Source organism: Astyanax mexicanus, chromosome 20 (genome assembly GCF_023375975.1).
Source record: "Astyanax mexicanus isolate ESR-SI-001 chromosome 20, AstMex3_surface, whole genome shotgun sequence".
In the NCBI taxonomy this organism is placed as follows: domain Eukaryota; kingdom Metazoa; phylum Chordata; class Actinopteri; order Characiformes; family Acestrorhamphidae; genus Astyanax; species Astyanax mexicanus.
Window position 1 is genome coordinate 32,799,546 of NC_064427.1, and position 27,733 is coordinate 32,827,278.

The window sequence follows — 27,733 nt, forward strand, 5'->3', positions numbered from 1 at the left end:
TCAAGGGTATCGTTATCATGAAATATTGCAATATTATTTTAGAGCCATATCGGCCACCCCTAACTTTAACTTTAACTTTACTTAACTGCTATCTATCACATGTTTTTTTCTAATAATCCCATAGCATTTAATCAGACTATTATATATACAGCTCTGAAAAAAAAAAAGAGACCACTTCAGTTTCTGAATCAGTTTCTCTGATTTTGCTATTTATAGGTACATGTTTAAGTAAATGTTGTGGTTTTATTTTATAAACTACAGACAACATTTCTCCCAAATTACAAATTAAAAAATAGTGTTATTTAGAGCATTTATTTGCAAAAAATGGAAACTGGCTGAAATAACAAAAAAGATGCAGAGCTTTCAAAACCTCAAATAATGCAAAGAAAACAAGTTTATATTTATAAAGTTTTAGGGGATCAGAAATCAATATTTGGTTGAATAACCCTGTTGGTTTCCCGTCGGAGGGAAATATGCAAATATCCTCTTTAGAGTCGCTTTGCCACGCTTGGCTGGCGATGCAGCTTTTCACCTTTTAGCCTATTCATCACTCGCTCCTGTGAGTTGGGCAATGTCTGCTTATCTTTAATCCTGCTCCATACACTCCAGTTTAAAAACCCATCCTGGCCAGATCCACTCCGCACCACCTGGACAATGCTGGCTCCGGTGCCGGCAGCTGGGCCAGGGCGAAGTCTCTCCTGAGACTGGACTAGCAGAGACCCTCCATTTTAAACAGCACAGCCTTCTCCATGCTTCTCCACGCTCACGCCAACCTGCACAGCATTCAGTTTTACAGCTTCAGACAGATAAAACACAGATACTCTTCACAGCCCTGTAATACGGCCGTAAACATTCACCCTATTCAGCCAAACAGCCCTATTCAACTCCGTCACTTTCCCTGAGGGAAGAAATGGATGGGTGAGATGGTAGGGGTCATTGTCTGTTGCAGGGACGAGTATTTTTAAAACATGCATTTAAAATTTAAGATATGGGTTTAGAGGTTTAGAGGGATGAGCTTCTTCTTTCTTACATTTTTAGTTGTTTATGTTTTTATAAGTGAATAAATGAATAAAATCAAACAAATAAATCAATGAAATATACTACTTCGTAAGCCCAGATGTTGTTTAAAAAAAATCTTATTAGTTATTAGTTATTTTTTGTCTTGGCTGGTCACTCCGATCTCACCTTTTCTTTCCAGCCTCCAGACTACAATACCCAGAATGCACCACACACTGACATCACTCCTGTTCACGATCATATGACACTGCACACGGCACTACCAGAAAGTCAATCACCTGAATATTGACTTCACCTGTTACACGCACTTAACTGTATATACACCCTCACTTGACTTAGTTTTTTTTTTTTTTTTTTTTATCATGGAAAGCTTTATCCATTGCCTGTATTAACTCTCTCACTTCTGATTTTTTTTTTTTGTATTTTCTAACCTTGATTTTTGCCTGCCCTCTGATACTTTCTTGCCTGTGTGTGAGACCCTGTGTAAGACTGTTTATCGTGTATGGTAGAGTATGTTTACTCACTCTTGCTGTCGTTTACCGGTGGACCCTGCTTGTTTCGACTACTCTTTTGCCCACTATTTTATTTAATAAAGTACAGAGTTTACATCTATGTCTGAAAATTTCTGTTCAGACATTGCATTTTTCTTTGTCTCAGCTCCATTGAAGACATTTACATTTAAATCCAAAGAAATAATCTGAAATCTTTTTAAGGAAATAAATAAACGCAAAATTGCTATTTTGCAATCTGTATATAAAAGTGTTTAGTGAAAGTTCTATTATGAGACTCACTTAAATGCTATGTCACTTAATTTCCCAACCAATCGTCAGCCTCTACCCGCTTTTTAAATGACACGCTACCTTTGCTGCTTGCAGATGCTGAATCTGAAAAAAAAAATAAAAAATTTATTTGCAGGCAAATCACTACTATGGTGTGCTTTAAAGCAGTAAAAAGCGTCTGCTCTGTAATATTCTTTATCAATGTTTTTGCTACACTTTGTTCTGCAGAGTTCTGTACTAATAGCAGGCAAAGCTGTGATCTTGTGTGTTAAGCTCTCTCTGTGATGTGTTTCAGATCCTCCAGATTCGTTTGATCTTCTATGTTCAGTCATACAGTATATCATGTTATATTTATTAGGTCTTACAGTACTGTATATAGGATATATATATATATATATATATATATATATATATATATATATATATATATATATATATATACACACTTTAAAGCTGTGGTTCCTTTGCTGCCCTCAATCTGCTTCATTAAATCCTTGAATTTTATAAACAACAGCCAGGAAACACTATACACTATATAGATAGTTTTGTTTATAATTGGACTAATTACATGAAAAAAAAAAACAAATCTGTATATTAGTGTTGTGAGTAGGCCTAAACTATGATTTTATTTTGGTCTATTATGCAAAACTCAGCTGTTTGTTCCTTTGAGTTTTAAATAATATTTTTGTGCAACACTAAAAGTGTATTAATAAATATTAATGAATTAAACCACCATAAATCATAAATATAGAAATTTAAATGTGATATTCTATGCATACTGTATGTTATTTTATGAGTACTGGCAAAAGCTACTCATAAATATTAAAGCAATACTTTATAAACACATTATTCATTGCTTGTTAAGAGGACATGTTTTACCTCTTTTTTCACAAGTTAGAATACTGTAGGTCTATAGAATATACACAACATGTTCATGAAGTTGTTTGCACACAATAATTCTCATATAAAGAGATCTCACCAGATCTACTCTTGACAGAATTTCCTTTCAGAATGAGCCGTTTAAGGGCTCTGACACTTTAATGTAAGTAAGCTGTTGCTGGCCAAGTCCCATGTGTATGCTAGGCGATTAGCACACGTTATAGTGCTAGCTTGTGCTAAATATATTTTGTTTCTTACCAACCTGCTGCTAAAATACAGCATTTGTTTACAAAGAGACATAGGCCTAATTTATCCAATGTAAATCATCACTTACCGCTGTCTTGTTTTTTCTTTTCTTTCTTTTCCTTTCTCTCCTTTCATTTCTGCCTTTCTGATGAACACAGTATGTTGTTGCATTTAATTGATAACCAACCATTGTCTAAGGGGCCTTAAGAAAATGATTGGTTTGATTGCCTTGTTGCAACGGGCCTCCTAACACACTGTAGTTCCACACTAAAGACGCTCATTGCTATCTTGCACCCTGTGATCAGTCTATTTTAACACATTGTGCCTTCATTGTTTAACCCTTGTGTGGTGTTCGGGTCTGTGGGACCCGTTTTCATTTTTCATCAAATGATACAAAAAAAATATTTTTTATAACTCAAACTCATTGGCTCATTTTTTGTGAAAAACATATATCAAAACACATTTTCGATAAACACACACTGTACACAACCCCCCCCCCACACACACACACACACACACATTTATATTATATACAGTATGTTTGGCCAAGGGCTAATAAACATTGCTTCATTTGTAAATTTGAAACTAAACAAATTTTCTAATCATATCTTGAGTTTAATTCATTTTCTTTTACATTTTATTAAAAAACTAATAAAAAAAGAGTAGCACTTTTTGAAAGAAATGTAACATAAGAAAGGTAAAGGGCAAATATTAACCATGTAAGCTGTTTATATTGCTTGCAATTTAGGTGAAGCAAGCATGTGTAAAGCATTTTAAAATTGCTTAATTTTGCTGAATTAAATACAAGTAACAAAGTAAACGAGTAACAAAAATATGAACAGCACACAAGGGTTAAGTAGATAAGTTGCTTGTGAATATACTGTATCTACTACAAAGGGCAGGGTGGTCTCAAAATGAGGTGTGTTCAGGTACATTTCTGGCATATTGCTATCTTGGCAATAGAAAACAGATGTTTAACATTGCTATCTTGGCAGGGAATTGTCTAATGCAGCAGTGCACAAACGAATAGTGCATGCCTCTTAACAGCTATGCAAACTTTTACATCAACAATACACAGAACGAACAAGCAGATTGTGAACGAGCAGATCTGTTTCCTTTGCTGAGAAGCACAGAAGTGCCTCACCACTGAAATAGCAATTCGACAAAATCAAAGCCCACTTCGATCTGAAAGTGAATAGTAAGTGACACACTCGTTGGTTTGTTGCATGTTACAACCAAAACACACCTTAAGAATACTTAAGATAATTAGTACATGCCTTTTACAAGTTTCTATCCGAGCAAAGTGTACTTTTCCTATCGTTATGATAGCAAAGACACACATTCAAAGCATTTTACCTTCTATAAACCAGTGCTGAACTGTTATAATAATAGCAACAGTCATAGCAACATACCCCTGCATTACAACTTTAATTGGCTTATCTTTTATTAAACACAAACATTCATTCGAAGCTTGTGAAAGACATTCCATATGTTCTACAACACACACAGTAAACACACTGTACATGTTACTTTGCACATGGAAGTCATAACAGCGTCTCTTTCATTAAAGAGTCTTGGCCGAGAGTAGCTGAATGAATGAATCTTGATTGACTGCTCTCATTTACTGTACAGTCAGTCATGTATCTAGAGAAAACGACGTTCACGTTACCAGACTGACGCGCCTCAAATCTCTTTTTTTTCTTCATGTGACACAGATCTGATTTTTTCAGGGATGTGTACACATGTAAATCATATTTAAGTCACTTTCACATGAGGTTCTAGATGGGATATGAATCTGAATTATGGGCATGTGGCATGAATTTGAATGGTTGCATCAGCTGGCCCACAACCAACAAGCTAATTGGCTGATTGATTGGTTGAGGGGTGGGGCTTCATCCATAAACAAATACTACATATTTCCTAATTATACTAATGTCAATTTGGTATATTAGGCCTTCAGTTCTGCTTAGGAAGTCCTAACCAATGGTAGAGCTGCTCAGGTGTAGCTACCTAAAAATGATTGTAATTGTGTGGAAATGGGTCTGGGGGGAAATCTCTTAAAAAAAAAAAAGTTCATCTGTTGTATAAGGGGCCAAATACTTTTGACACACAGTCACCAAGTTCTTACAAAGTTCCAAAAATCTTTTTCACATTTTTTTAACTAGTTCCACACTGAAGAGATTTAGGGCTGTCAGTCCAGACATTGTCAGTCTGCCTACTCCAAACACTGATTCACACGTTAAAGACTCCCAGCATGCACTCACATCCAGTTCTGAACTCTGCTGATCACGTGACACTATGCTGTTCACATTCTCCGAGCTTCTGATTGCCCACACCTGGTCTTGTTAATATAAATACCCCTCTGCTGTAGAGTTGGGCGGATCAATCCAAATATCGATAATATCGATACCAACGCTGGTAATGACATTGTGCAATACTCGTGTAAAAAGATCGATACTCAAGCTTTTTTTCCCTCCTGCACGCACTGACTGCTGCGCACGCAGATTCATTAAAGTCTATCTGTCTGTAAGAGACAAATACCCTCCTCCCTCCTGTCTTTTGTTGTTGCACGTGTGTCACGTTGCTCAGCAGAGCCAGCCAAACAGCGGTGCAAGTAGGCTTAGCCTGGCCCACTTGAGTGATATGTTTTTACACTGAAAAAAAAAAAAAACTGAATTGAATTTCAAGACAATTTCTTCGACAATTTCTCTACATTTTGAACAAGTGCATAACTCCTGAAAGTTATGAAAAGTTGTGGAAAAATGTCTGTTATTGCATAGTTACCTTTAACAGTGTAGTGAACAGGCTTATTTTATCAGATCTATTAAACCAAGCTGACTTCTCTACATTGAATATCACTAATGCTCAACATTTTACGACCTTCAAGTTTCGAAATCTAATTCAAGTCGACTTTTCGTGCATCTTCAGAAAACCCTGATTGAAAGTTCTACCAATCAACCTCGGCTCGTAATCAGCAGAGTGATTAGTGCTCCCAAGCCGGCGAGGTCGCTCGCCAATTCCATACTGATAAGCTACGGTAAAGCGAAGGTATGCGCTTCTGAGATGAAGGAAAATATATATATATATATATATATATATATATACTGTATATAGTCTAACTGCCTCTAAAATCGTTACACAACCACATTCTGTCTGTTTTTCTAGGTTAGACTCTTTTCATCGTTGGAAACGTAAACGCTGCATTCCTTGTTGTCGCATCCATAGCGTGTGGTTTTCAGGAATGATGCTTTCGTTGGCGTATACATACAGTGCATTATTCATCCAGACAAAGCAGCGCCATCATGACCTTCAGTCAAACCATGGTCTGCAGCGTAGGCGTGGGCTGACTGTGTCTGCATGCAGAATGTTTTATCCAAGACGTGTAATGACAGAGGCTGAGTAATTGGCGAACGGCGAGTACATGACCACTGCTGTTGAAAACACACTCTCCAGAACACAGCCCAGAAATAGTATAGCTCTCAACGCACAATGAGGAGGTAAGAGGGTGAAGCAGTGTGTCACATGCAAATGGATCTCCTTGCAATAGCAACGGCCAGGCTCTAAGTTAAAAATACACCGAGGTGAAGGAACGCTCAGATATAGTTATGCTTTTAAAAAACTAGGTTTCAAAGACTTTAGAAATTCACAGGAATACAGTAAGACAAACAATGTACAAATGGAGGCAATTTGGGACTGTGGCTGGTCTGCAAATGAAAAGGCCCAGTCAAAATAACCCTCTGAACTCTAAAGCGCTGCTGCTATGATCGGGAGATCGCTGGTTTAAATCCCAGTCATGCAGCTTGCTATCAACTACTTGAGCCTTGAGAGAGCACAACTATTGTGCTCTCTCTGGGTGGGTAGATGGCGCTCTCTCCCCACATCACTGGGGTGATGTCGATCAGAACAAGGCTGTGTCTGTGAGCTGATGTATCAGAACCCGAGTCGCTGCGCTTTCCTCCGAGCACACTGTGCTGTGATGCTACTCGGTAATGCTGAATCAGCAGCAGTTCGAAAAAAAAAAGGTCTTCACATGTATACAGCTGAGAAGATAATAAAAATAAGAGACCACTAAAACCAAACTGAAAACCTATATACTCAATATAATCAAGAGGAAGATGGATGATCATAAGCCATCAAACCAAGCTGAAGTAGTGGCATGAAGTTACCCAAAAGCAGTGTGTAAGACTGGTGGAGTAAAACATGCAAAGATGCATTAAAACTGTAAATAAAAACCAGGGTTATTCCGCCAAATATTGATTATTAATATGAACGTGTTTTCTTTGTAGTATTTGAGGTCTGAAAGCTCTGCATCTTTTCTGTTATTTCAGCCATTTTAAATTTCACTGGTAAATGCAACAAATGTGCTGCGAAAATAATAAACTACACTAAAACTCACCAAAACCGCACCAAACAAGAGCCTGACCCTCACCTACACACTTTCTAAACAACCAACCCCATTACTCTTCCTGGATTCAAACAGCTGTGACCGTGCGTGGGCTCCTGGCCTGAGTGTCCCACTCGACCCGTGCTTTATTCCTCAGCAAGCTTAACAACTCATGCTTCTGCAACCTTTTCTCAACAGAAAAAAAAAAAGAAGAAGTTACTTTCCGTTCCTGAGCCCAAGCATCCTCCCTCCTTACAGACACTTTCTGGAGTGTTTGACAACCTTGAACTGGGAGAATCTGCTTTGACCTGCTGTAAAATTAGAGCTCAATTCTGCTGAAATTGTGACAGTCATTAATCATGCATGGGATCATTCGTCACACATCTTGCTCGGTACCTCCTGCTGTCTCCAGCACTGTTTAACCTTAAACTGAACCTGATCTGCATATTATGATCTTTTCTGTCCTTGTTCTTCAATCTCATCCTCTATAGGAGCTGGATCACCCTGTGCTCTGGCTCGCTCTGTCCTTGTGCTCATTGTTATTTGCATTGTCTCAACTTTCCAATAGTTTCACAGTATGAAGAGGAGTGATTAAAATATAGACATTAGGTTATCACTGCATTTTTTTTTCACTGGATTATAATCCTCCCCATGAATAAATGTCCATAAATATTTTATAGTCTATTTTCATACATAAAGCACAACGGATTACAAGGAGCATTATGCAACACTAGTAAGGAACAGGGGTGCCACCCTATTTTCCTACTAATTCAGCAGCCAGTGGCGAGACCTGTAAAACTAAGCCAATTTAAGTAAATAAAAATGTATTCGGTAACACTTTATTTTAAGGAACACAAAGTAGGCGCTTATTAATGTCTTATTATTTGCTTAATAAAGCCTTCATTAGACATTTGTAAATGATTTATTCACCACTAATTAGGCTTCATTCTGTGCAAGGTGCTTAATTCATGGTCTGTTATGTGGAAATGATAAATAATGGCTGTATTATTTCTTATAGTGCACAAAAAACAGTTATGTTAGCACCCTGTTAATCAGATTATTAAGCATTATTTATTAGCTAATTATATAATATAAGTATAATCGGCAGCAGTTTGATCTATGTGAGTTTGGAAAGGTTATGGCTGTGCTGGAATTTATTAAAGTTAATAAGGGCTTCTCATATTCTAAAGTGAGGTTCTGTTCATCACTAATTAGACACTAAAAAGAACTGAATAAATATATTTAATCAATCACAGACCCCTAATTAAGCACCAATAACAATTACACAATATAAAGCCTAATCATTTACAAATGTCTAATTAAGGCTTTATTAAGAAAATAATAAGACATTAATAAGTGCCTAATTTGTGTTCTTTAAAATAAAGTGTTACCCTGTATTTCTTAAAAAAAATATATATATATATACATATATTAAACTCAAACGAGCTCTGGATGTTAATCTACACAGATTTCACTTCTGAAAACTGTTTATTTGGGTAATTATAGTGCTTCCATTTATTTACAGTAAGCTTAGATTTGTAGATTTTCACTACAAATCACTTGCCGCCACTTAGCGGTTAGCAGCTAATGCCGCCAGATAGCGCTACACTGAGGAACTTGAGTGTTCCGGTAAGCCAGGGCGTTATTAGCCAGCGGTTCATCCCATGTAGCTTGTTTTAACATGATAAACGTTCAGGCTACAGGCCGATAATACTTAACTCTGAACGGTGAAAGAGCTAGTGCTTAGAACGGTAAGTTGGTAGTGCTAATGCTGCTCCAGCAGTGCTAGCCGGGGTTAGCAGCAGGCTACAGGCCTTTTTTATGTCTTTTTTAGTCTGTTTTTCTAGTTTCTAGTGTGTGAAAGCTCATAAATCTCTTTATAGTTGAACAAAAAGTTTAAAAAAAGGACATCAACTAACAGCTTTTTTTCCTAAATGCTCTTTATCTGTGACTGAAAAAGGAATCTCATAGTGCATTCTCTCTTTTACCACACTGATCTACACTTCCTCTTTCACAGTTTCACTCACTTTAAACGCTTTAAAGAAGCAGCATCTGCACACAGAGTCTGTACAGCTGTACACAAACCGTTTAGAGGATGAAACCGCATAAGCCTTTCAGTAATCAGCTCTTCTCTGACTGATACAATACTTCATCTTCTGGAGTAATTACATTATAAACTGAGCTTAAGCTCGATTCTTCTTTCTGCAAAATAAAAAAAAGCCCGTTTTCACAAGGAGCCTGCGATGCTAATTAACACTTGCTGTATCTAATCTCTTAAAATAATTGCCCTATCTTATTTATTTGTTTGGTTATTTTGCATGCGGAGTAATTAGTGTCAGGCCTAAGCACCAAAAGTTAATGAACAGGAGATAAGAAAGTGGTTAAGTTGCGATAAAAAAGAGCGTTTTCTCGTAGAGCTGCATTAAAAAAAAGAGCACAGTTTTCCAGCTTCCACTTAAACGCTAATCCTTAAACTCTGCATAAAAACACGTAAAAAAAAATGTAATCTGATTACAAAAAAAAAGTATAACTTTTTTACAGCGTATTATCCGGCGAGAAACGCGGCGTGTTGACACGCTTTTTGGGTGCCAGGAAAGATCCGTAATGCTGCCAATGTTAATTGTTTTTGGAGCGTGAACGTGAGTGGAATTGATTGCACTGTAAACGATGACAAAAGTCTGCAGTTCGACAGCTGATTTAGTGAGCGCCGTCTGCCGAGTGATGGCCGGAGGTTTTTCTCTCTCTCTCTCTCTCTCTCTTGCTGTCTCTCTCTCTCTCCTCTTTTACTCAATCTCTCTCTCTCCTCTTTTACTCAATCTCTCTCTCTCTCTCTCTCTCTCTCTCTCCTTCTGCCGCCTGTCCCGAATCAATATCTATCAACGATTTGAAATTAAACCCAGATTAAATCCCAATTTCATCACGCAGAGGCACGTCTGGAGAGATTCATTTAATTATATCAGTCTGCGGAAGGAGAATCGAAGTTGTTCTTCACCTTTATCTATCTTACTGAAATGTCAACCCAGGCAAAAACAATCTCAGGCGAGTTTCGATACAATTTCTGTAATCTCAACAGTGAGTGATGAAAAACCGCCACTGTCGGGGATGATATTTCTGACTGGGGCGAAAGAACGCAGAGACCCCTCTTTACAAATCTCAGCAAAACACCTGCGAGAGAGAGAGAGAGAGACACAGAGAGAGAAAGAGGAGAAGTGCCTCTGGAAAAGCGCTGTACCTTGTACTATGAGATGAACTTTGGTGGACTCTGGCTTCTTGTTGGTGAGGATGGAGCAGACGTACGGCCCCTCGTCGTGTAAGTTCACGTCCAGGATCTTTATACTGTACTCCGTGTCCACTGTGTTGTTCAGGCGAACCACTCGGGGGTCCAGGGACCACTTCTCATTCCCCGTGAAGAGGATGGTGGTCCGGTTCAGCCAAGCTACCCGCGATACCTTGCTGTCCACATTGCATCTGGTTAAAAGGGAAAACAAGAAGAAGAAGAAGAAGAAGAAGATCATTAATTTGGTGAATATATTTAAATTTACAAAATATACAACTGATTAAAATTTATATCATTAATTTTTTTTTAATTTCGATCGATATACTGTATTTTTCGCACAAGAAGGCACACTTAAAATGCTTTTATCATCCCAAAAATTGACAGTGCACCTTTTAATTCAGTGCATCTTATGTATGAATTCTACCAGTCAGGTTGTAAGGAGCAGTAAAGCCACTTGCTGTACATTGAAATACAGCGTTATCAATAGAGCATTAGCATTAGCATTAGCTTATAACCAATATTTTCCCAGTCAGGGGTATATATTATTGACCTGTACCCTGCTATTATTGATCTCTACCCTGCGATCCCAGACTAGCACTGCTAGAGCATCATAAGCATTAGCTGCTAACCACGCTAAGCACTAGCTAGCTCTTTTGTCATTCAGAGGTGAGTACATCAGACTGTAGTCTGCGTGTTTACCATGTTAAAACAAGCTATGTCGAATGAACCGCTAGATAATATCACCCTGGCTTACCTAGAGCACTCAGGGTTCCTCAGTGTAGCGCTAGTGGTTAGCTGCTAATGCTAATGCTCCAGTCTTAGGGCTGGAAAAAATTTGCTTATTATAAATAAATGGAAGAGCTTTATTCACAAGATTCAATAAACAGTTTTTAGAAAAGAAATCTGCGTAGATTAATATCCAGTACTCGTTTTTCGCTTTAACAAAAAGTCTTGTTTGTTACAGTTTTGTTTCCTTAGCTTAGCTTTACTTAGTTAGCTACAACCCCCCCCCCCCCCCAGTCGCTTATAATGTCTGTTAAAATAAGCCTTTTGTATGAAAATAGATCAGAAAATAGACATTCACTGACAGTGCACCTTATAATACGATGCACCTTATATTGCAGAAAATACGGTAATATCATTTCGATATCAATATAAACATTACAAAAGCCACACCAGACACCTGATATTGTCCGGCTGCGATTGTCTCTAGTGATCTGCCCTTTCTGCTCAGCTTGAATGCAGTGAACTGACTGTATACGGTACCAGTTAAAACTGACTGTATACAGTACCAGTTTTTTAATATTAATGTACATTTTAATGTAAATAAATATTAATGTCTTCCAGACTAGGAAGGAACACATAAGGATTTATGTAGTAAACTGAAAAATGAAGCATGTTGGTGATCTTATCTGGTGTTAAGCTGTTATACATGTGGTTTCTGAGTCTGGTAAGGCTGATGGATTTATTCCATGCAATAGAGGTAACTCTTGGTCTTCCTTTCCTGGGGCGCTCCTGATGAGAGCCAGTTTTATCATAAAGTCTTTGATGGTCTTAGTGAATTCACTTGAGGATAGTTTTAAAGTTCTTGAATTTTTTTTTTTTTTTTTGAAGAAGAAGAAGAAGAATCTGAAATGCAAAACATATTCTGGTTTGTTCAACACTTTTTTGTTTACTAAATAATTCCACATGTTTTACTTCATAGTTTGGATGACTTTAGTGTTAATCTCTTTCTTTCACACACAACCGTGTGAATCCAGAGAGGACAGATTTTCTCGGCTGTTTTTGACTAATTATAAACTAAAGCAATAAATAATAAAACGAACATATTACTGCAGTAGTTGCAGAGTTAAACAAGCATGATGACTCAACTAAATATAAAAATTGCATGCACTCAGTTTCAGAGAGTTTCAGTTCAGATAAATAATTAAGCCTTCTGTTCTCAGAGCCCTTCATTTATTTCAATTCCAGTGAAAATGTCCACTAAGTACAGTTTCTTCATTTTAGTAAAGCTTCTGAGGAGATTAAACGTGATGAATATAGAAAGAGAAGAGTCATAACAAGCAATGAGATGAAGTGGAGTTTTTCCGAAGGTTTTAAAACAACAGCTAAATATGTCAGTAGAAGACTGTCAGAGAGTATAAAACACTTATTTACAGTGTTAAAACAACTCTTACAGATTACAGAGGGTGCCACTTTCTACAATGTTTAAATAACCCTACCACTAGAGTTAATTCCACACTGTATAGAGTCAAATATTAACTCAACCTAACACTCATCGGTTTTAATACATTTTCACTAGTAGTAGAAGTAGTACAACTCTCGCGTTAACGTGTTAATTTGTATGCTTTTTACCATGTTAAAACAAGCTACGTGGGATGAACTGCTAGTTAATATCACCCTGACTTATCAGAACACTCAGGGTTCCTCAGTGCAGCTCTGTCGGGCGGCATTAGCCGCTAACCGCTAGTGGTTAGCTGCTAATGCTAATGCTCCAGCCTTAGGGCTGGAAAAAATCGGGAATCTAAGCTTATTATAAATAAACGGAAGCACTTTATTCACACAAATAAACAGTTTATCAGAAAAAAAAAACATGTGTAGATTAACATCCAGCACTCATTTGACTTTGAGAGAAGTCAAAGGTCAAATGTCAAATGTCTTTTTTAATTACAGTTTTGTTTACTTAGCTTAGCTTTACTTAGTTAGCTACAACGCACCCCCCCCCCCCCCAGCGGCTTATAATGTCTGTTAAAATAAACCTTATGTATGAAAATAATTAATACATTTTCACTAGTAGCAGAAGTAGTACAACTCGTGTTAACGTTTTAATTTATATACTTTTTTGGTCCCACTTTATATAGTCTCTTCAATAGCTGTGTTGTTACACATTAACAATCCATTTAATAACAGTATAAATAGTGAAATGCACATTGTACACTGTGTGGAGTTTAATTTAAACAACAACTCGGCGAATGGTTTAACTCTGAGGGTTGTTAAGAGAAAATCCAGTCAATAAAATGTTAGCACTGTGATTTTAACACTGTGGAATTTACTGTGTAGGAAGGTAATGAATATTTGGCAACCCTTATAAAAGCACTTCTGGACTTAACAAAAAAAAAGACTAAATAATTTATTTTGAACAATACTGTTTTTGTTTTTTTTTTGGTATGCCTGCCGGGATTGGTGAAAAAATATGAACAAGTTTCTTGTTTGGCATGTTTTCTTTTTTTGTTTTTGTTTTGTCCAAAAATGCTCATTATTGGTTTTTCCCTATTTAGCACTATGATTTAAACCTTTCAGACCCTGCATCCATTGCACTTGATTTTGCGTGTTTTATTCTTTTTTATGTATTCTTTTGAGACCTATTATTGATCAGAACAGACATTTATTTGCCAATCAAACAGCAGATTAGACCCGCCCACTGTATTGGAAAAATAAAAATCTGCTCATGGAAGCGAAGCATGGTAGGTAGCATCTTAGCTAATGTGGCAGATATATATATATATATATAGAAGTTGAGTAAAATTGAAGTTAAACAAATGCCTACACTACAATTAACAGACAAAACACAAACACTGTCTTTATGTCTTTATATATTCATTTAGTAATTAATGTGTATTTAGGTGCATTGCAGGCAGAAAATAGCATTTTTATCTTTTTTCATCACTTAAGTCAGGTCTGAAAGGGTTAAACTGCTGAAGCTGCTGGTGTTACCAAAACAACAGCCAGACATCCTGAAGTTCAGACCTCAAAATCATTGAATGTCTGTGGGATGACACAAATGATGGGAAGCGCAAATACTCTTTAACCCTTGTGTGGTGTTCGGGTCTGTGGGACCCGTTTTCATTTTTCATCAAATGATACAAAAAAAATATTTTTTCTAACTCAAACTCATTGGCTCATTTTTTGTGAAAAACATATATCAAAACACATTTCCGATAAACACACACTGTACACCCCCCTACACACACACACACACATTTATATTACATACAGTATGTTTGGCCAAGGGCTAATAAACATTGCTTCATTTGTAAATTTGAAACTAAACAAATGTTCTACTCATATCTTGAGTTTAATTCATTTTCTTTTACATTTTATTAAAAAACTAATGTAAGAAGAAATGTAACATAAAAAAGGTAAAGGGCAAATATTAACCATGTAAGCTGTTTATATTGCTTGCAATTTAGGTGAAGCAAGCATGTGTAAAGCATTTTAATGTAAAATTGCTTAATTTTTGCTTGATTAAATACAAGTAACAAAGTAAACGAGTATCAAAAATATTCAAAGTTCAAGTTCAAAGAGTTTATTGTCATGTGCACAGTAAGAAACAAGTTTCCTCGTACAATGAAATTCTTTCTTTGCCCCTCGCCAAGTATGCCGCATAAAGATAAAAATAGAAAATATACGAATATATATATATGAACACCACACAAGGGTTAAAATAAACTTTAAAAATATTTTAAAACTTGGTCGTATTCTGTCACATTCTGTTGAAGAGGTTTTTTTTTGCTGTTTCATCTGAAAAATGGAAAACTTTTTACTTGGAATAAAAAATACAGTTTACAGTTGCTTGGCAACCCACGAGTAAACCCACCCAACAAGAAGGAAAGGACATGTTGGTGGGGACGTCGTGGGAAACATAATTGATTTAGAAGCTACATTTTGTTTTAATGTGGTGGTGAAGGCATAAGGGGTGTACTGCTCTCAGGGCAGCTCTTCTCTATCTGAGTTTGCGAAGTTGTACACACACACACACACACACACACACACACACACACACACACACACAGACACCTGTGAGAAAGCTAGATAACTGATAAGTGATATATATGCCCCAGTGGCGTGCAGTTAACATAGTGGGTACCCCTTCTGCAACAAAGATCACTCATTTGTATGTCTACAGTACGCCAGGACAGCCAAAACATTAAGAACACACAAAAACTCACCAGTCAGACGGCATATTACTGTGAATTAGTTTCACATTGAAGGACATCCTTTAAAAAGGCTATTTAATATAAAATGACACAATATCTGTCTCATTTCCAGTCGCAATTCCATGATAGTTAACTAACAATTAAACTAATCCAGCATGTGTGCCATTTTACGACTAAGCAATGCGTAACCCCTTTAGCAGAACGCCGAGAAGCGGCATACAGTTATCCAAAAGCAGTGTGTAAGACTGGTGGAGGAGAACATGCCAAGATGCATGAAAACTGTGATTAAAAATATGCATTTTTCCACCAAATATTGCTTTCTGAAGTCTTAAAGCTTTATGAATAAGAACTTTTTTTCGTTGCATTATTTGAGGTCTGAAAGCTCTGCATTTTTTTTTTGTTATTTTAGCCATTTCTCATTTTCTGCAAGAAAATGCAGAAGTAGTAAAAAAATAATGAATCTGATTGGTTAGATTGTCCTATGACTTTGCTTACAGACTCATCACTACACCCTTTTTTAAATCAGGAGAAGGGTCCATGCAGACACAAGGGGGCAGAAGCCGTTTTAAAAAGCAGTTTTGATTGGTCAGTACCGCTGTCAGTCAGATAAGAGTCCCATAGCAACTGAAAAACGCAGACTAATGCTTTAAATTAGTTGCTGTTTTTTTATTTTAGTTGATTTATAAGACATATGCTTATTGTTTACAATAACTATAATATACATTTCCTGATTAAATATTATGTAAGGATTTACATGCACCTATTGTCACCCCTTCTCTAAAGGGTTAAAAGGGCCTCACTGCACACAACTGATATGCCCTTACTAACCCAATTACTGACCTGAAGTCCATGTGTCTTTATCAGCTTAATTAATAACGCCTCATGTCTGAATATATCGCTTCCATGCACAGCTGAATTATCAGATATCTGCTGGAATCAGATAAAGACTGCTCTATTAGTATGCATGTAAACGCAGGATCATTGAACGCTGTCAGCGTTGCATTCTCTCAAATGTCAGCTTCGCTTTAACCAGTGGCCTTTTAGTTTTGCGAAAGCTACTCTGCAATTATCATCACTTGGTAAAACAAGCATCGTTTCACCACCATAAATAAAATTTAAAAAAAAAGCTGTTGCCGACGGTCACCAAAGCCAGTAATGATTTATACGCTGCTTTATATTCCAGATACAATATGCAGCTCTAACCCCAAGCGCAACCTTCAATTCGAAAGAGTTTACTGCTGAAATATCATAATGCTCCTATTATCAGCTCAGTGGCCTCAGAACATACAATAAAAGCATTGAAGGGAAAGTGATATAAGCTGTGACGTATGAGTTGACTGAAATAATAAACAGGGTTAAAGCAAGTATTAGATTTTTGCAGCAAACCCAAGGAGATTGTTTCTATATTTTTGTTACAATAAAGTCCCACAGCCTCAGAATCTTTCTTTATTTGTTTGGTTGAAGAAAGGCTTTCATTGAAACGTTATTTGGTGATCCATCAAAAAAAGATAGATACTAATATTGTAATAACGATCAAAATCAGCAACAATAATTATTACAGGTAACAATTTAACAGTAAATGTGTCAAAAACTTTTTAACTTTTTGTGACAGCTTGGGAATGCCCACACCTGTACAAGTTGTGAGGTGTTATCTTGTGTGAGTGTTGTTGAACACTCTCCAGCATGCTCATGGCAAGACGACATGATTAAAACTCAAATTATAAGAGATCGAGCGAGGACTAACAGTGTTGTGCCGGTAAATAAACATTCCTCGATCCACAGTTTCAACATTTGTACCAGAAATATATATATATATATATATATCATTAAGGCATTAAGGCATCATGTCATTAAGGCATTATGAGCCACAGTGGTAAAATAAGTTATTCTGAACAACACTGTGCTTTGTTTTAGGTGAACAAGTGCCAAAATAAATAAAAACGTTTCAATTTTGGTATGTTTTCCTTGGTTTGAGTTTGTCCAAAAATGCTCATTTTGGTGCATCCCTGTTCGACACTAAATATGTTGTTGTTTTATTCTATAAACTACAGACAACATTTCTCCCAAATTCCAAATAAAAATACTGTAATTTAGAGCATTTATTTGCAGAAAATAATAAATGGCTAAAATACCAAAAAAAGATGCAGAGCTTTCAGACCTCAAATAATGCAAAGAAAACAAGTTCATATTCAGAAATCAATAATTGGTGGAATATAACCCTGGTTTTTATCACAATTTTCATGCATCTTGGCATCATGTTCTCCTCCACCAGTCTAACACACTGCTTTTGGATAACTTTATGCTGCTTTACTCCTGGTGCACAAATTCAAGCAGTTCAGTTTGGTGGTTTGATGGCTTGTGATCATCCATCTTTCTCTTGATTATATTCCAGAGGTTTTCAATTTGGTAAAATCAAAGAAACTCATAATTTTTAAGTGGTCTCTTATCTGTATAATGTAAAACAAACAAACAAACAGAAAAAAATATTGTAAACATTTGTGTCTAACACTAGCCAGAACTTCTATTCAGGAAAAAAACCTGACTGCATATCAAGATGCACACTGTTCCAAAAGTCCTGATCTTTGTCTCGCTGTTCTCTGGCAAACTTTAGTCTTCTCCTGCTTTCGCAGGAAAATCAAGCTTGTGCACTCTCTTTCTGATAAAAGATGCATGAACTTTGACATCGACATGATGTGAAGCTCCTGTGATGGCATTTTAGGATTGCTGGAGACTTCTTTACCGATCTTGTGCTCTGACCTTGAGCTGGAATCGTACAGCCTGACCTGGCCATGTTGTTTCAGTTGTAAAAAAGGTTTCTGGAAGATGGAATAACTTATTTTACCATCCTTTTCCATTCCAGACTCATCTACATCTACACTCTTCGTCATACAGTCTTATTCAAGGTCTTATTGGCCTTAGAGAGCTTTTTAAAACTGGAACAATCAAGCGCAAACCAAACTAAACTAAAGTTTGAAGTTTAAATAAGACAGGCTCCTCCAACAGCCTGTCTAACTGTGTGAAAATGATTTGTAACTGATGTGTTTAGTAGCAACCGGTTCCAATCTTAGACATATTACACAGTAATAAATGTGGGGGTGTCTCAGTGCCAGTGGTTGTAACATTTAAGGTGGAACAGTCAAAAATGAAATAAAATAAAATAAAAGTGGTAGATCTAGGATTTTTCTAGGAGTAATATTAATATGTATTGAGGGGCCCAGCATTATTTTTCCAGTCACACCATGTTTAAACACTTGAATGTAATTTTACAAAATTTTATAGTAAAATCTATAGAGTTAATTTTGTGCCAAAAGAGGTGTGTGTGTAAAATGTTTCTTCACAAGATTTCTTTAGATTTATGTGTTTAATATTATTAATACTCTTGCAGTGAAGATGAAGGCCGAACCCTTAATTACCCCTTTCCCTACCTCTTAGCCCCACCCCTCTGTTTTGTGCGTTCACTCCTAGTGTTAAGGTGTCCCAATTCTTGTTAGGCTGGAGGGGTATGTTAAGGGAAGTGTTGGGGCTACATGACCCTTCAACCTGAGGCACACATTTAAAACAGGGGACCATGAGAACCACTGGCAAAATGGCGACTGAATAAACGACTACAGAAAAATTTATTTGTTAAAAATTATGATAACCAATATCTTACCACAGTTTAACCCCTTAACAGACAGGAATTTTCTGGCAGATGTTATGCGCCTATATCTTTAGGGATTCTATTTAAGCGTTACATAATGAGATGAGAAATGTTAGTAAAAAGGAATCGTAATTGTAATTGTAATGGAAAATATTCAAAAATGTTACAGTAAATCTTGCTTAAATTTTAAAGCCTAAATTTGCTTTCCTGAACTCTGAACTATTTTAAAATGAACATTTTCTTCAACACAAATCAAACAGTTTACATCCTCCAAACCTTTAGATTCATTACGTTAGTATCATTTTAATGTCCTTATTTTTTTTAAACATGCACAATTTGAGTAGATTCCTTTTATTGATCTGAAATAATTAAGTGGAGTAGAGAGAGAACAGACATCCTCCAAACCCAAGTGACATGTAGAAGATTCTCTCGAAAGCCCTCAAAGTTTTCAGAATGTAAATAGCTTATTTTACTGCAGAGAAAAAGGGGTTTTTGTGTAGTTTCAATGTTTTATGTCCATTTCTTTTAAAACAAGCATAAAAATCACTAGTAGTTTGTCTTCCTTGCTAGATAGCTTGCTAAACTTCCTGTTCCACCTTAAATGATGCTAATGATGGCAGAAGCTGCAAAATTTAAGGTGGAATGGAAAAATTAAATGAAGAAGACTTAATGAATGGTCAATGATAACTATTCGCTGCACCACCTGCCCCCTTTCTGAAGACAAACCATTCCCAAAAGTTAACTAGTCGATCAGCAGGTAGGTTGCTGAACTTTAGCGCCTACAGGCTTATCGAAGTGTTGTCCTAATTCTTAAGGGGAGACCACACACACTCAAAAACAAGGGGTAAGATTACAAATTAGAAATGAGATTGGTCCCAAAATGTCCGTAGTTTTAACTGGGGTGTTCTAAACTTTTAACACGATTATATACACTAAATAATACACAGTACCATTATCTATCCATCCATTCGTCCCCTCCCTCCTCTTCGTCAGGGTCATGCTGAGTTCAGAGCCCACTCACAATCACTGGGCAGAAGCCAGTACCCCCTGGACAGGGCGCCAGTCCATCACAGGGTCCCACACACACCCACTCACCCACTCACTCAAACACTCACACCTAGAGGCAGTTTAGCGGCGCCAATACACCTACCATGTGTGTTTCTGAACACTGGGTGGAAACTGAAGCACCATGCGGTGAAAACAACAAACTCCTCACTGTGACTGGAGTGAGGATCGAACCCACAACCCCGGGCCCCTGGAGCTGTGCAGCACAAACACCACCTGCTCTAACACCCGTAAAGGAGCACGCAGAACAAATCTGTGAGCTTTTAGAAGCTTATATACTTCTGAGCTTTTAGAGGTTCCTCACACTCATACTGGACTCATCTCATTCACAAACTGAGGAACCAAACGGTTCTTCTACAGTGCATAATGCTAAATAACAAGAGTTCTCTGACTTTTCATCAAATGTTTCCTCAGGGAATGGTTCGCGAATAGCCACATGTGTATAAGTTGTGAGGTGTTACCATGTGAGTGAGGTTATGGTCTGATAGTGGGTGACAGAAGGATGGTACGTTCCATTTCTAAAGTTGTTTGTTCATTTAACATTCCTCAGTCCACTCAAAGTTACATGTGTTCCCGCAATACAGTATGTCATTAAAAGCATTACCACCCACAGTGGACAGCACAGTGGGTGGTAATGATCGTGACCAGCGGCTTCTGGCTAGAATTGTCCATGCCATCGACATCCACAATATGCAGGAAGCAGGTCAGTGCAGTGTTCTTTAGCAATGGGACTATGGAAAAAAGTCATGGGATAGGATACCAATCCCAAGTCAAAGTCAATCAAAATCATGGAATGTCTACTTAGAACCAATACATAAGGGTGCATGGTAAAAGTAGAACCTTGCATATACATCTGTCATTATAACTATTTAAGTTTGTATGATGCTGTTTATTGTCCCAAACATAACTGTGATAAATTATATTATTGTTATCTTAAGACCAATTCATGGCACTGATAAAATAATAATCAGTGCCCTTTCGATTGCATACAGTCATGCATTTACCATTTATAGGCATTACAAGCCAATAAAAAAGAACTCTAGCTCCGCCCCTTGTCCTGTCAGACTGGTGGATTTGGTTATCTGTCATCACCCTCTCTGTACCTTAGGTAAACTTTTAGATCATATATTATGATAAACTGCCTGGTCACTGTGTTGTAGGCTGTAAGAACAAGCATCACTTTCTGAGCTGCTAACTCTAACTGTATTGACTGTGTGCTCTTTTTTTATGAATATTTCAAATCTGTATTTTACTTCAATAAAAAAAACACTAAATTCAAAATATCTATTTCATTCACCTGACAAAAAAAACAACAAACATTTAAAGTAGAATTAGTATGCAAAGCAATAAAAAAATAAAAATCGATGAAATGTATTTAGTCGAATTAACTCAAGTCTTAAGGCAAATGGTTTCCTCAAATATTTTAAACAAATGCAGCTTATCTAGGGTTACAGTGCACATATGTATTAAAGATATTTAAGTAAAATGGAATTAATATGAAAAGTAAGAAGAAATTAACATTTTTATGTATTTGGAACTTATGATACTAAGTAGGATTGCTGGGCAAATGAAAATAAAAAATAAAAAAATTAAATCAACTGCCGTTTAGTTTTAATAACTTGATGTTTTAAGTTATGCTAACTAAAGCTTTCATAGCCCATTACCTAACTTTTTTAAGGCACCCGGTTTCCTCACATTTTTAAAGTATAAGTTTAAAGTAAACTTACACACAATTATTAAGGTCATGTTCATATGGTTGCTGTCCACTGAAAAACAAGTATCTTCAAAACATTAACTTTACAGAAGATAAATAGAACCTTTTTTTTTACTTTCGATAGAAGTCAATACAAACATTTTGGCGAATTTTTATTTTTCATTGGTCCATTCATCAAGAAATCTTGACACAGTACAAAGAAGAATGTGTGCGTTCAAGTTACGTATCAAACTAAAAATCGACAAAAATGGAGAGAATTGTTTTTTTATTGGACAGCAACTATATATTGTATAGATACTATGTTTATAATTATTGTGACAGACCTACAGGTCAACACGCACTGTATATCATACTACAGTTCTTTAGGTTCTTTCTTCATTTATTTCGCTTAAACTTTAGCAGGAATCTGAGCAAAAATAACCAACATTGATTTACAAAGCAAAGCCTATTTTGAGGAAATTGGACATTTTGAGGTGAGGTATAACACCACAACAGTCTTTCTCATGCATTCTTCTTCTGTAAAGGCTGTCGTACAAAAGATTTGGAAGGATTCTTTCACTTTTGAGGCCCGGCGTCTATTCAAGTGCCAAACATCCCGCCAGCACGCAACAGCAGCATCTCAAAATAGTCTTCCGATTGCCAAGCGCGGCGGAGAGAAGCCTCCTCAGAGCTAAACACTGTCATTGCTTATCTGTCAATAGCAGAGGAAGTGCTAGGCCGGCGTGGTATTCTTCAATGACACTTACAAGGTGTTGCAAAGATTTCCATCCCAACTCTGCCTCAGCCTTCCGCATCTGCATGCAGCCCATAATACTCCTCGCCAGCAATTCCCCTCCTCTCAAGGTCCAATCCGCTACAAGGTCGAAAGCACTAAACGGATTATACAACCCGCTTCTTTTTTTTTTTTTTTTTACTTTTTTTTTTTCTTCTCGGAACTCCCATTTACCAGCACCCTCTCCAAAAAAAAAAAAAAAAAAAATTAAAGAAATAAAAAATTAGTCAACAAGAGAGCACTTCTCATAGACTCTGCAAATCTTGAGGGCAACAATAGAGCATGTGAAGTGAATGCTTTCTCAGGATCTTCTTCAAAGGGGATGAGCTCAATTGCAGGGTGCTAATCTGCACCGAGTGGCGGGGTGCAGGAGAGCTCGCCGAGGATCGCAGCCATACAAAACCACCAGATTAAGCGCCGCTCAGTATAATCGTGCATGCTTGGCACTTTTTTTTTGCTTCGGAATCGTCGTACGCCCGCGAACAAAAGCGAGAGGCATCCCGCTTTCCAATTCTGCCGCTTTACAATAAGTTTATGCTTCTGTTTGATCTGAAATATTGAATGTTATGTAAGATGTCTGCTCTTGGTTGGACACAACAACCAACTCTAGCAGGTTTTCTGGCACCACTTTAAAATAAGACTACCTTTATAAAGGGTTTATAAATGGGTTACAAGTAGTTTATTAATAGTTACTAATTAGGTTGTAAATGCCTTAAAAATCATTAATAATCAGTTATAACACTTATGTAGTCTCACCCTATTAGGTCTCACCCTATCACTAATGATGCCCCAACACACCAGGAGGGTGAAGACTAGCACATGCTCCCTACGATACATGTGAAGTCAGACTCCGCCTCTTTTCAAGCTGCTGCTGATGCAGCATTGCCGAGTAGCATCACAGCGCTAACGCTCGGAGGAAAGCGCAGCGGCTCGGTTACTCTACATCAGCTCACAGATGCCCTGTGCTGTGGACATCACCCTAGGAGTGATGTGGGGAGAGAGCGCATCTACCCTCTGAGCGCCGGCAGCTTGATGGCAAAGCTGCATGGTTTGAACCTGCGACCTCCTGCTCATAGTGGCAGCGCTTTAGACCGCTGGACCACTCGTCGCCCCCAGACGAGTATATTTAACAAAAGAAATAAATATATGTAGTTACATTTTCTTTAGGGATAATTCCTTACACAAGGCTTTAAAGGGTTAATAATATTTATCAAGGTATTTCATATGGGGTCCATACGGGTAGCCCAACTGTAAACCAGGACTTTTGTCCGAAGTTGGTTCCATATTGAACTGTAGAAATGTAAGTGATTGTCCCCATCAAGGTCAGTGATGGAACCACGAGGGGTTAAAGACAGACCCCTTGTGGGGGGCAGATATGCGGCCTAGATAGGAGCCATGTGAGATGAAATGGGCTGTAAAGAAGGGACCCATATGTGAAGCCCATACCGACCTGAATCCATCCTAGCCCACATTTCACCCAGCGACGGATCTTCTACACATTCAGAACAAGTAAAAAAGCATTGTACCTGCATTCAGGTAACTTATATTTCTCCACTAATTAAACTGAGTATCTGCCGTCTTTCGCTGAAGAATGACAGAATGCACAAAAAACAAAACCAGACACAATTTTCCTCAGCAGTCTGGACTTCTCTCTCATGTTGTGGTGCTACAGAAACCCCAGCAGCTGCCAAACAACCTTCTTCTCCACCGACGCAGACAAATTACCGCCTGGTTTTTGGGCGATACTGAGAAACATGCAGCTATGTGTAAACAGCCTCAATGAGAACATTGTTGTTTTCTTATTCAGTGTTTGCAAAAAAAAAGTAAAAGTTTTTCTTTAAAGGTGCCCTAGAAATAAACCCTGTATTTTCCTAGAAATGGTTGAATAATGAGAGTTCTGAACGAGTAAGTAACATAATATTAACCTCAAACAATGAGATAGAGCTAAAACAGAGCTGTAAAACAGGATCAATTCCTAATCCCCCAATCTGTTGCACAACAGTCTTGACTCGTTATGCTTAAAACTCCAAAACAAACACTCCTAAATGCAATGGCAACTTCATGTGAATATGGAGGCATTGCTAAAAAATTTCTTCAGACATTGTATGTTTAGGAACTGTATCAAACCCAAATTGACAAATTGAAAGATATTTGTACACTATTTTAAAACATTTCCAAAAAAAAAATTAGCTACAGATTTTGGTTTGACAATCATTTGCAATATCTCACAAAAGTGTGTACACCCTCTCACATTTTCGTAAATATATTTTCATAGGACAACACTGAAGATATGACACTTTAATACAACGTACAACAGTCAGTGTACAGTTTGTATAACAGTGTAAATTTGCCGTGCCCTCAGAATAACTTAACACACAGCCGTTATTGAGGAGAAGGTAGCCTCTTCTGAAGCTGATGCACAAAAAAAGCAAGAAAACTGCCCCTAAACACATCTATAAGATGCTTTGCTGAGGAAGCTAAAGGTATGGTGGACTGGCTGAGCAAGTCTTCAGAACTAAACCCTATTGATGACCTTTCAATGAGGTTTGATTTTTTTTATTAATTATTATTATTATTATTATTGTTATTATTTATTTATTTTTTTTATTTATCTTATTCGGTCTTCTGTTTGAGCTATAGCATAGGTTATTTTTAATGTCCTAATTATTGTTGTTGTTGGCTACCTTGCACTTTTTTTTTGCTCTTGCTCTTGATCTGCTTTCAGCATAACTGTCTTTTCCAATAACTTGCATTGCATTTGAAAGCCTCTACAACTAAACCTTCCCTTCTAATGCTAATTCAGCTAAAGACATCACATATTGGCTTCAGCCCACAATTCCCCCATTAGCGCAGCCCTGGTGATCTGACACGATGACACCAGCATACCGTTATATCATCCATCCTTATGGAAGTACTTGACTTTGTAGCGCCGCTGCATCCCCCACTCTCTGCCAGTGTCTGATTTCCCCCTAAACACACTAAATCATCATAACCAGGAAGGACATCTCCCGGATTTTATTAGCTCGTCAATTTCGTATGCGGAGGCTCCCGTCATCGAAACGAGGCTGCTCATCCAAGCCTGGCTCAGCGTGGCTCGTAATGATAAGTGCCGCTTGTAATTTTAACATTTCTTCTCATTTAGAGACGAGCGTAAGCACTGATACAGCGCGGCCATGCCTAAACCCATCAGGACCAGGGATGAGTATATTAACCATTTGTGCTGGAAAGATAGCTCTGCTCCTCAAATGATGATGGGAAGCTAAAACTGTCTCTTCAGTTAGTGTTTTTATCTTTATACCACACAGAAATGAAAACAGTGAATAGTGATAGCACGAATAAAACTTACATTATTATTTTTGCACTTTACAGTTGCAAGAAAAAGTATGTGCAGGGTTCTTACACCATTTTAAAGGTCAAATTTAATGTTAAAAGTAAAATTTAAACCTTTTAAGAGCTCAATAAATATAATTTAAGTCTCAAAAAATTAGTCATAACTCGCCGCTAATATTAGTTAGCTCTCCACTTAACTTAGTTCTCTCCCCCTGCTAATGTTAGCAAGCTTGCCACTAATGTTAGCTAACTTGCTGCTAATGTTAGTTAGCTCCCTGCTAATGTTAGCTAGCTCTTCACTAATGTAAGTTAGCTCCTCTTAACTTAGTTCTGTCCCCACTAATGTTAGCTAGCTTGCTGCAAATGTAAGCTGACTTGCCGCTAATATAAGCTAGCTCTCTGCTTAACTTAAATCTCTCCCCGCTAATGTTAGTTAGCTCGCCACTAATGTTAGTTAACTTGCCGATAATGCTAGTAAGCTCTCTGCTTAACTTAGTCCTCTCCCCGCTAATGTTAGTTAGCTCGCCACTAATGTTAGCTTATTTGCCGCTAATGCTAGTTAGCTCTCTGCTTAACATAGTCCTCTCCCCGCTAATGTTGGTAAGCTCGCCACTAATGTGAGCTAGCTCTTAAAAAAATTAGACCACTTAAAAACAATGTGGAAGAGGAAGATGGATGATCACAAGTCATCAAACCAAGCTGAACTGCTTAACTTTTTGCACCAGGAGTAAAGGCATAAAGTTATCCAAAAGCAGTGTGTAAGACTGGTAGATGCCAAGATGCATGAAAACTGTGATTAAAACCATGTTTATTCCACCAAATATTGATTTTTGAACACTTAAAACTTTATGAATATAAACTTTTTTTCAGCCATTTCTCATTTTCTGCAAATAAATGCTCTAAATAACAATATTTTTTTTTTGGAATTTGGGAGAAATTTTGTCCGTAGTTTATAGAATAAAACAATAATGTTCATTTTATTCAAACATATACCATTAAATAACATTAGAACGAGAGAAACTGATTCAGAAACTGAAGTGCTCTCTTACTTTTTTCCAGAGATGTATTTTACATACTGTATATTCACTTTATATGTAATACACATTGTTTTGTATACATTCTAGCAAAGGCAATAATTCACATCACACAATATAAAGTATATTTAATTAACCCTTATTATGGTATCTTGTGTCTGCATATAAATAATCAATGATTTTCTTAGCGGAGCTCCCAAGTGGCACAACTGTCTGAGGGTTGGCCTTATCATTAAGAAAAATTGCCAGTTTGATCTCTCTGTGGTCGAGAGCCCCACAGACCAAGATTACCGCTGCTCTGTTTGCGTGGGTAGGATGGCTCTCCTTCTGCCCGCATTAATCAGCACAATGCTAACCAGCGTGGGCGTCCGTTAGCTGATGTAACAGAACTATAAGTGCATTCAGCTGTCCAGTGATGCAGTATCAGATGTGTGGCATGCTGTTTTTGGGTCAGAGGAAACACATGACCTAACACATGAGCTAGACATGAACCTCCCTCCCCCTCAGAGTGATGGGGGAGTCCTGGCTACTGGAGATGGAATAGAACGTCAGCTCTTAGGAAACCCTTGTGAGAATTCAATCCAAAGTTATCCAAAGACTTCAAAACCTTAAAACAATCTTTTCTGTTCAAAGACTTATCAAGTAGTAAAACGTTTAGG

The 27,733-nt window shown here is 37.3% G+C and overlaps 1 protein-coding gene across 2 annotated transcripts in view; it reads right to left on the bottom strand.

The window, feature by feature from the left end:
- opcml (opioid binding protein/cell adhesion molecule-like) overlaps nucleotides 1-27,733 on the bottom strand; it is a 456,624-nt gene that overhangs the window by 123,158 nt on the left and 305,733 nt on the right. For both annotated transcript variants that reach the window (XM_049468806.1, XM_049468805.1), the window contains one exon: nucleotides 10,538-10,773. In XM_049468806.1, coding sequence (XP_049324763.1) covers nucleotides 10,538-10,773 — 236 coding nt within the window. The remainder of the gene's footprint in view (nucleotides 1-10,537; nucleotides 10,774-27,733) is intronic.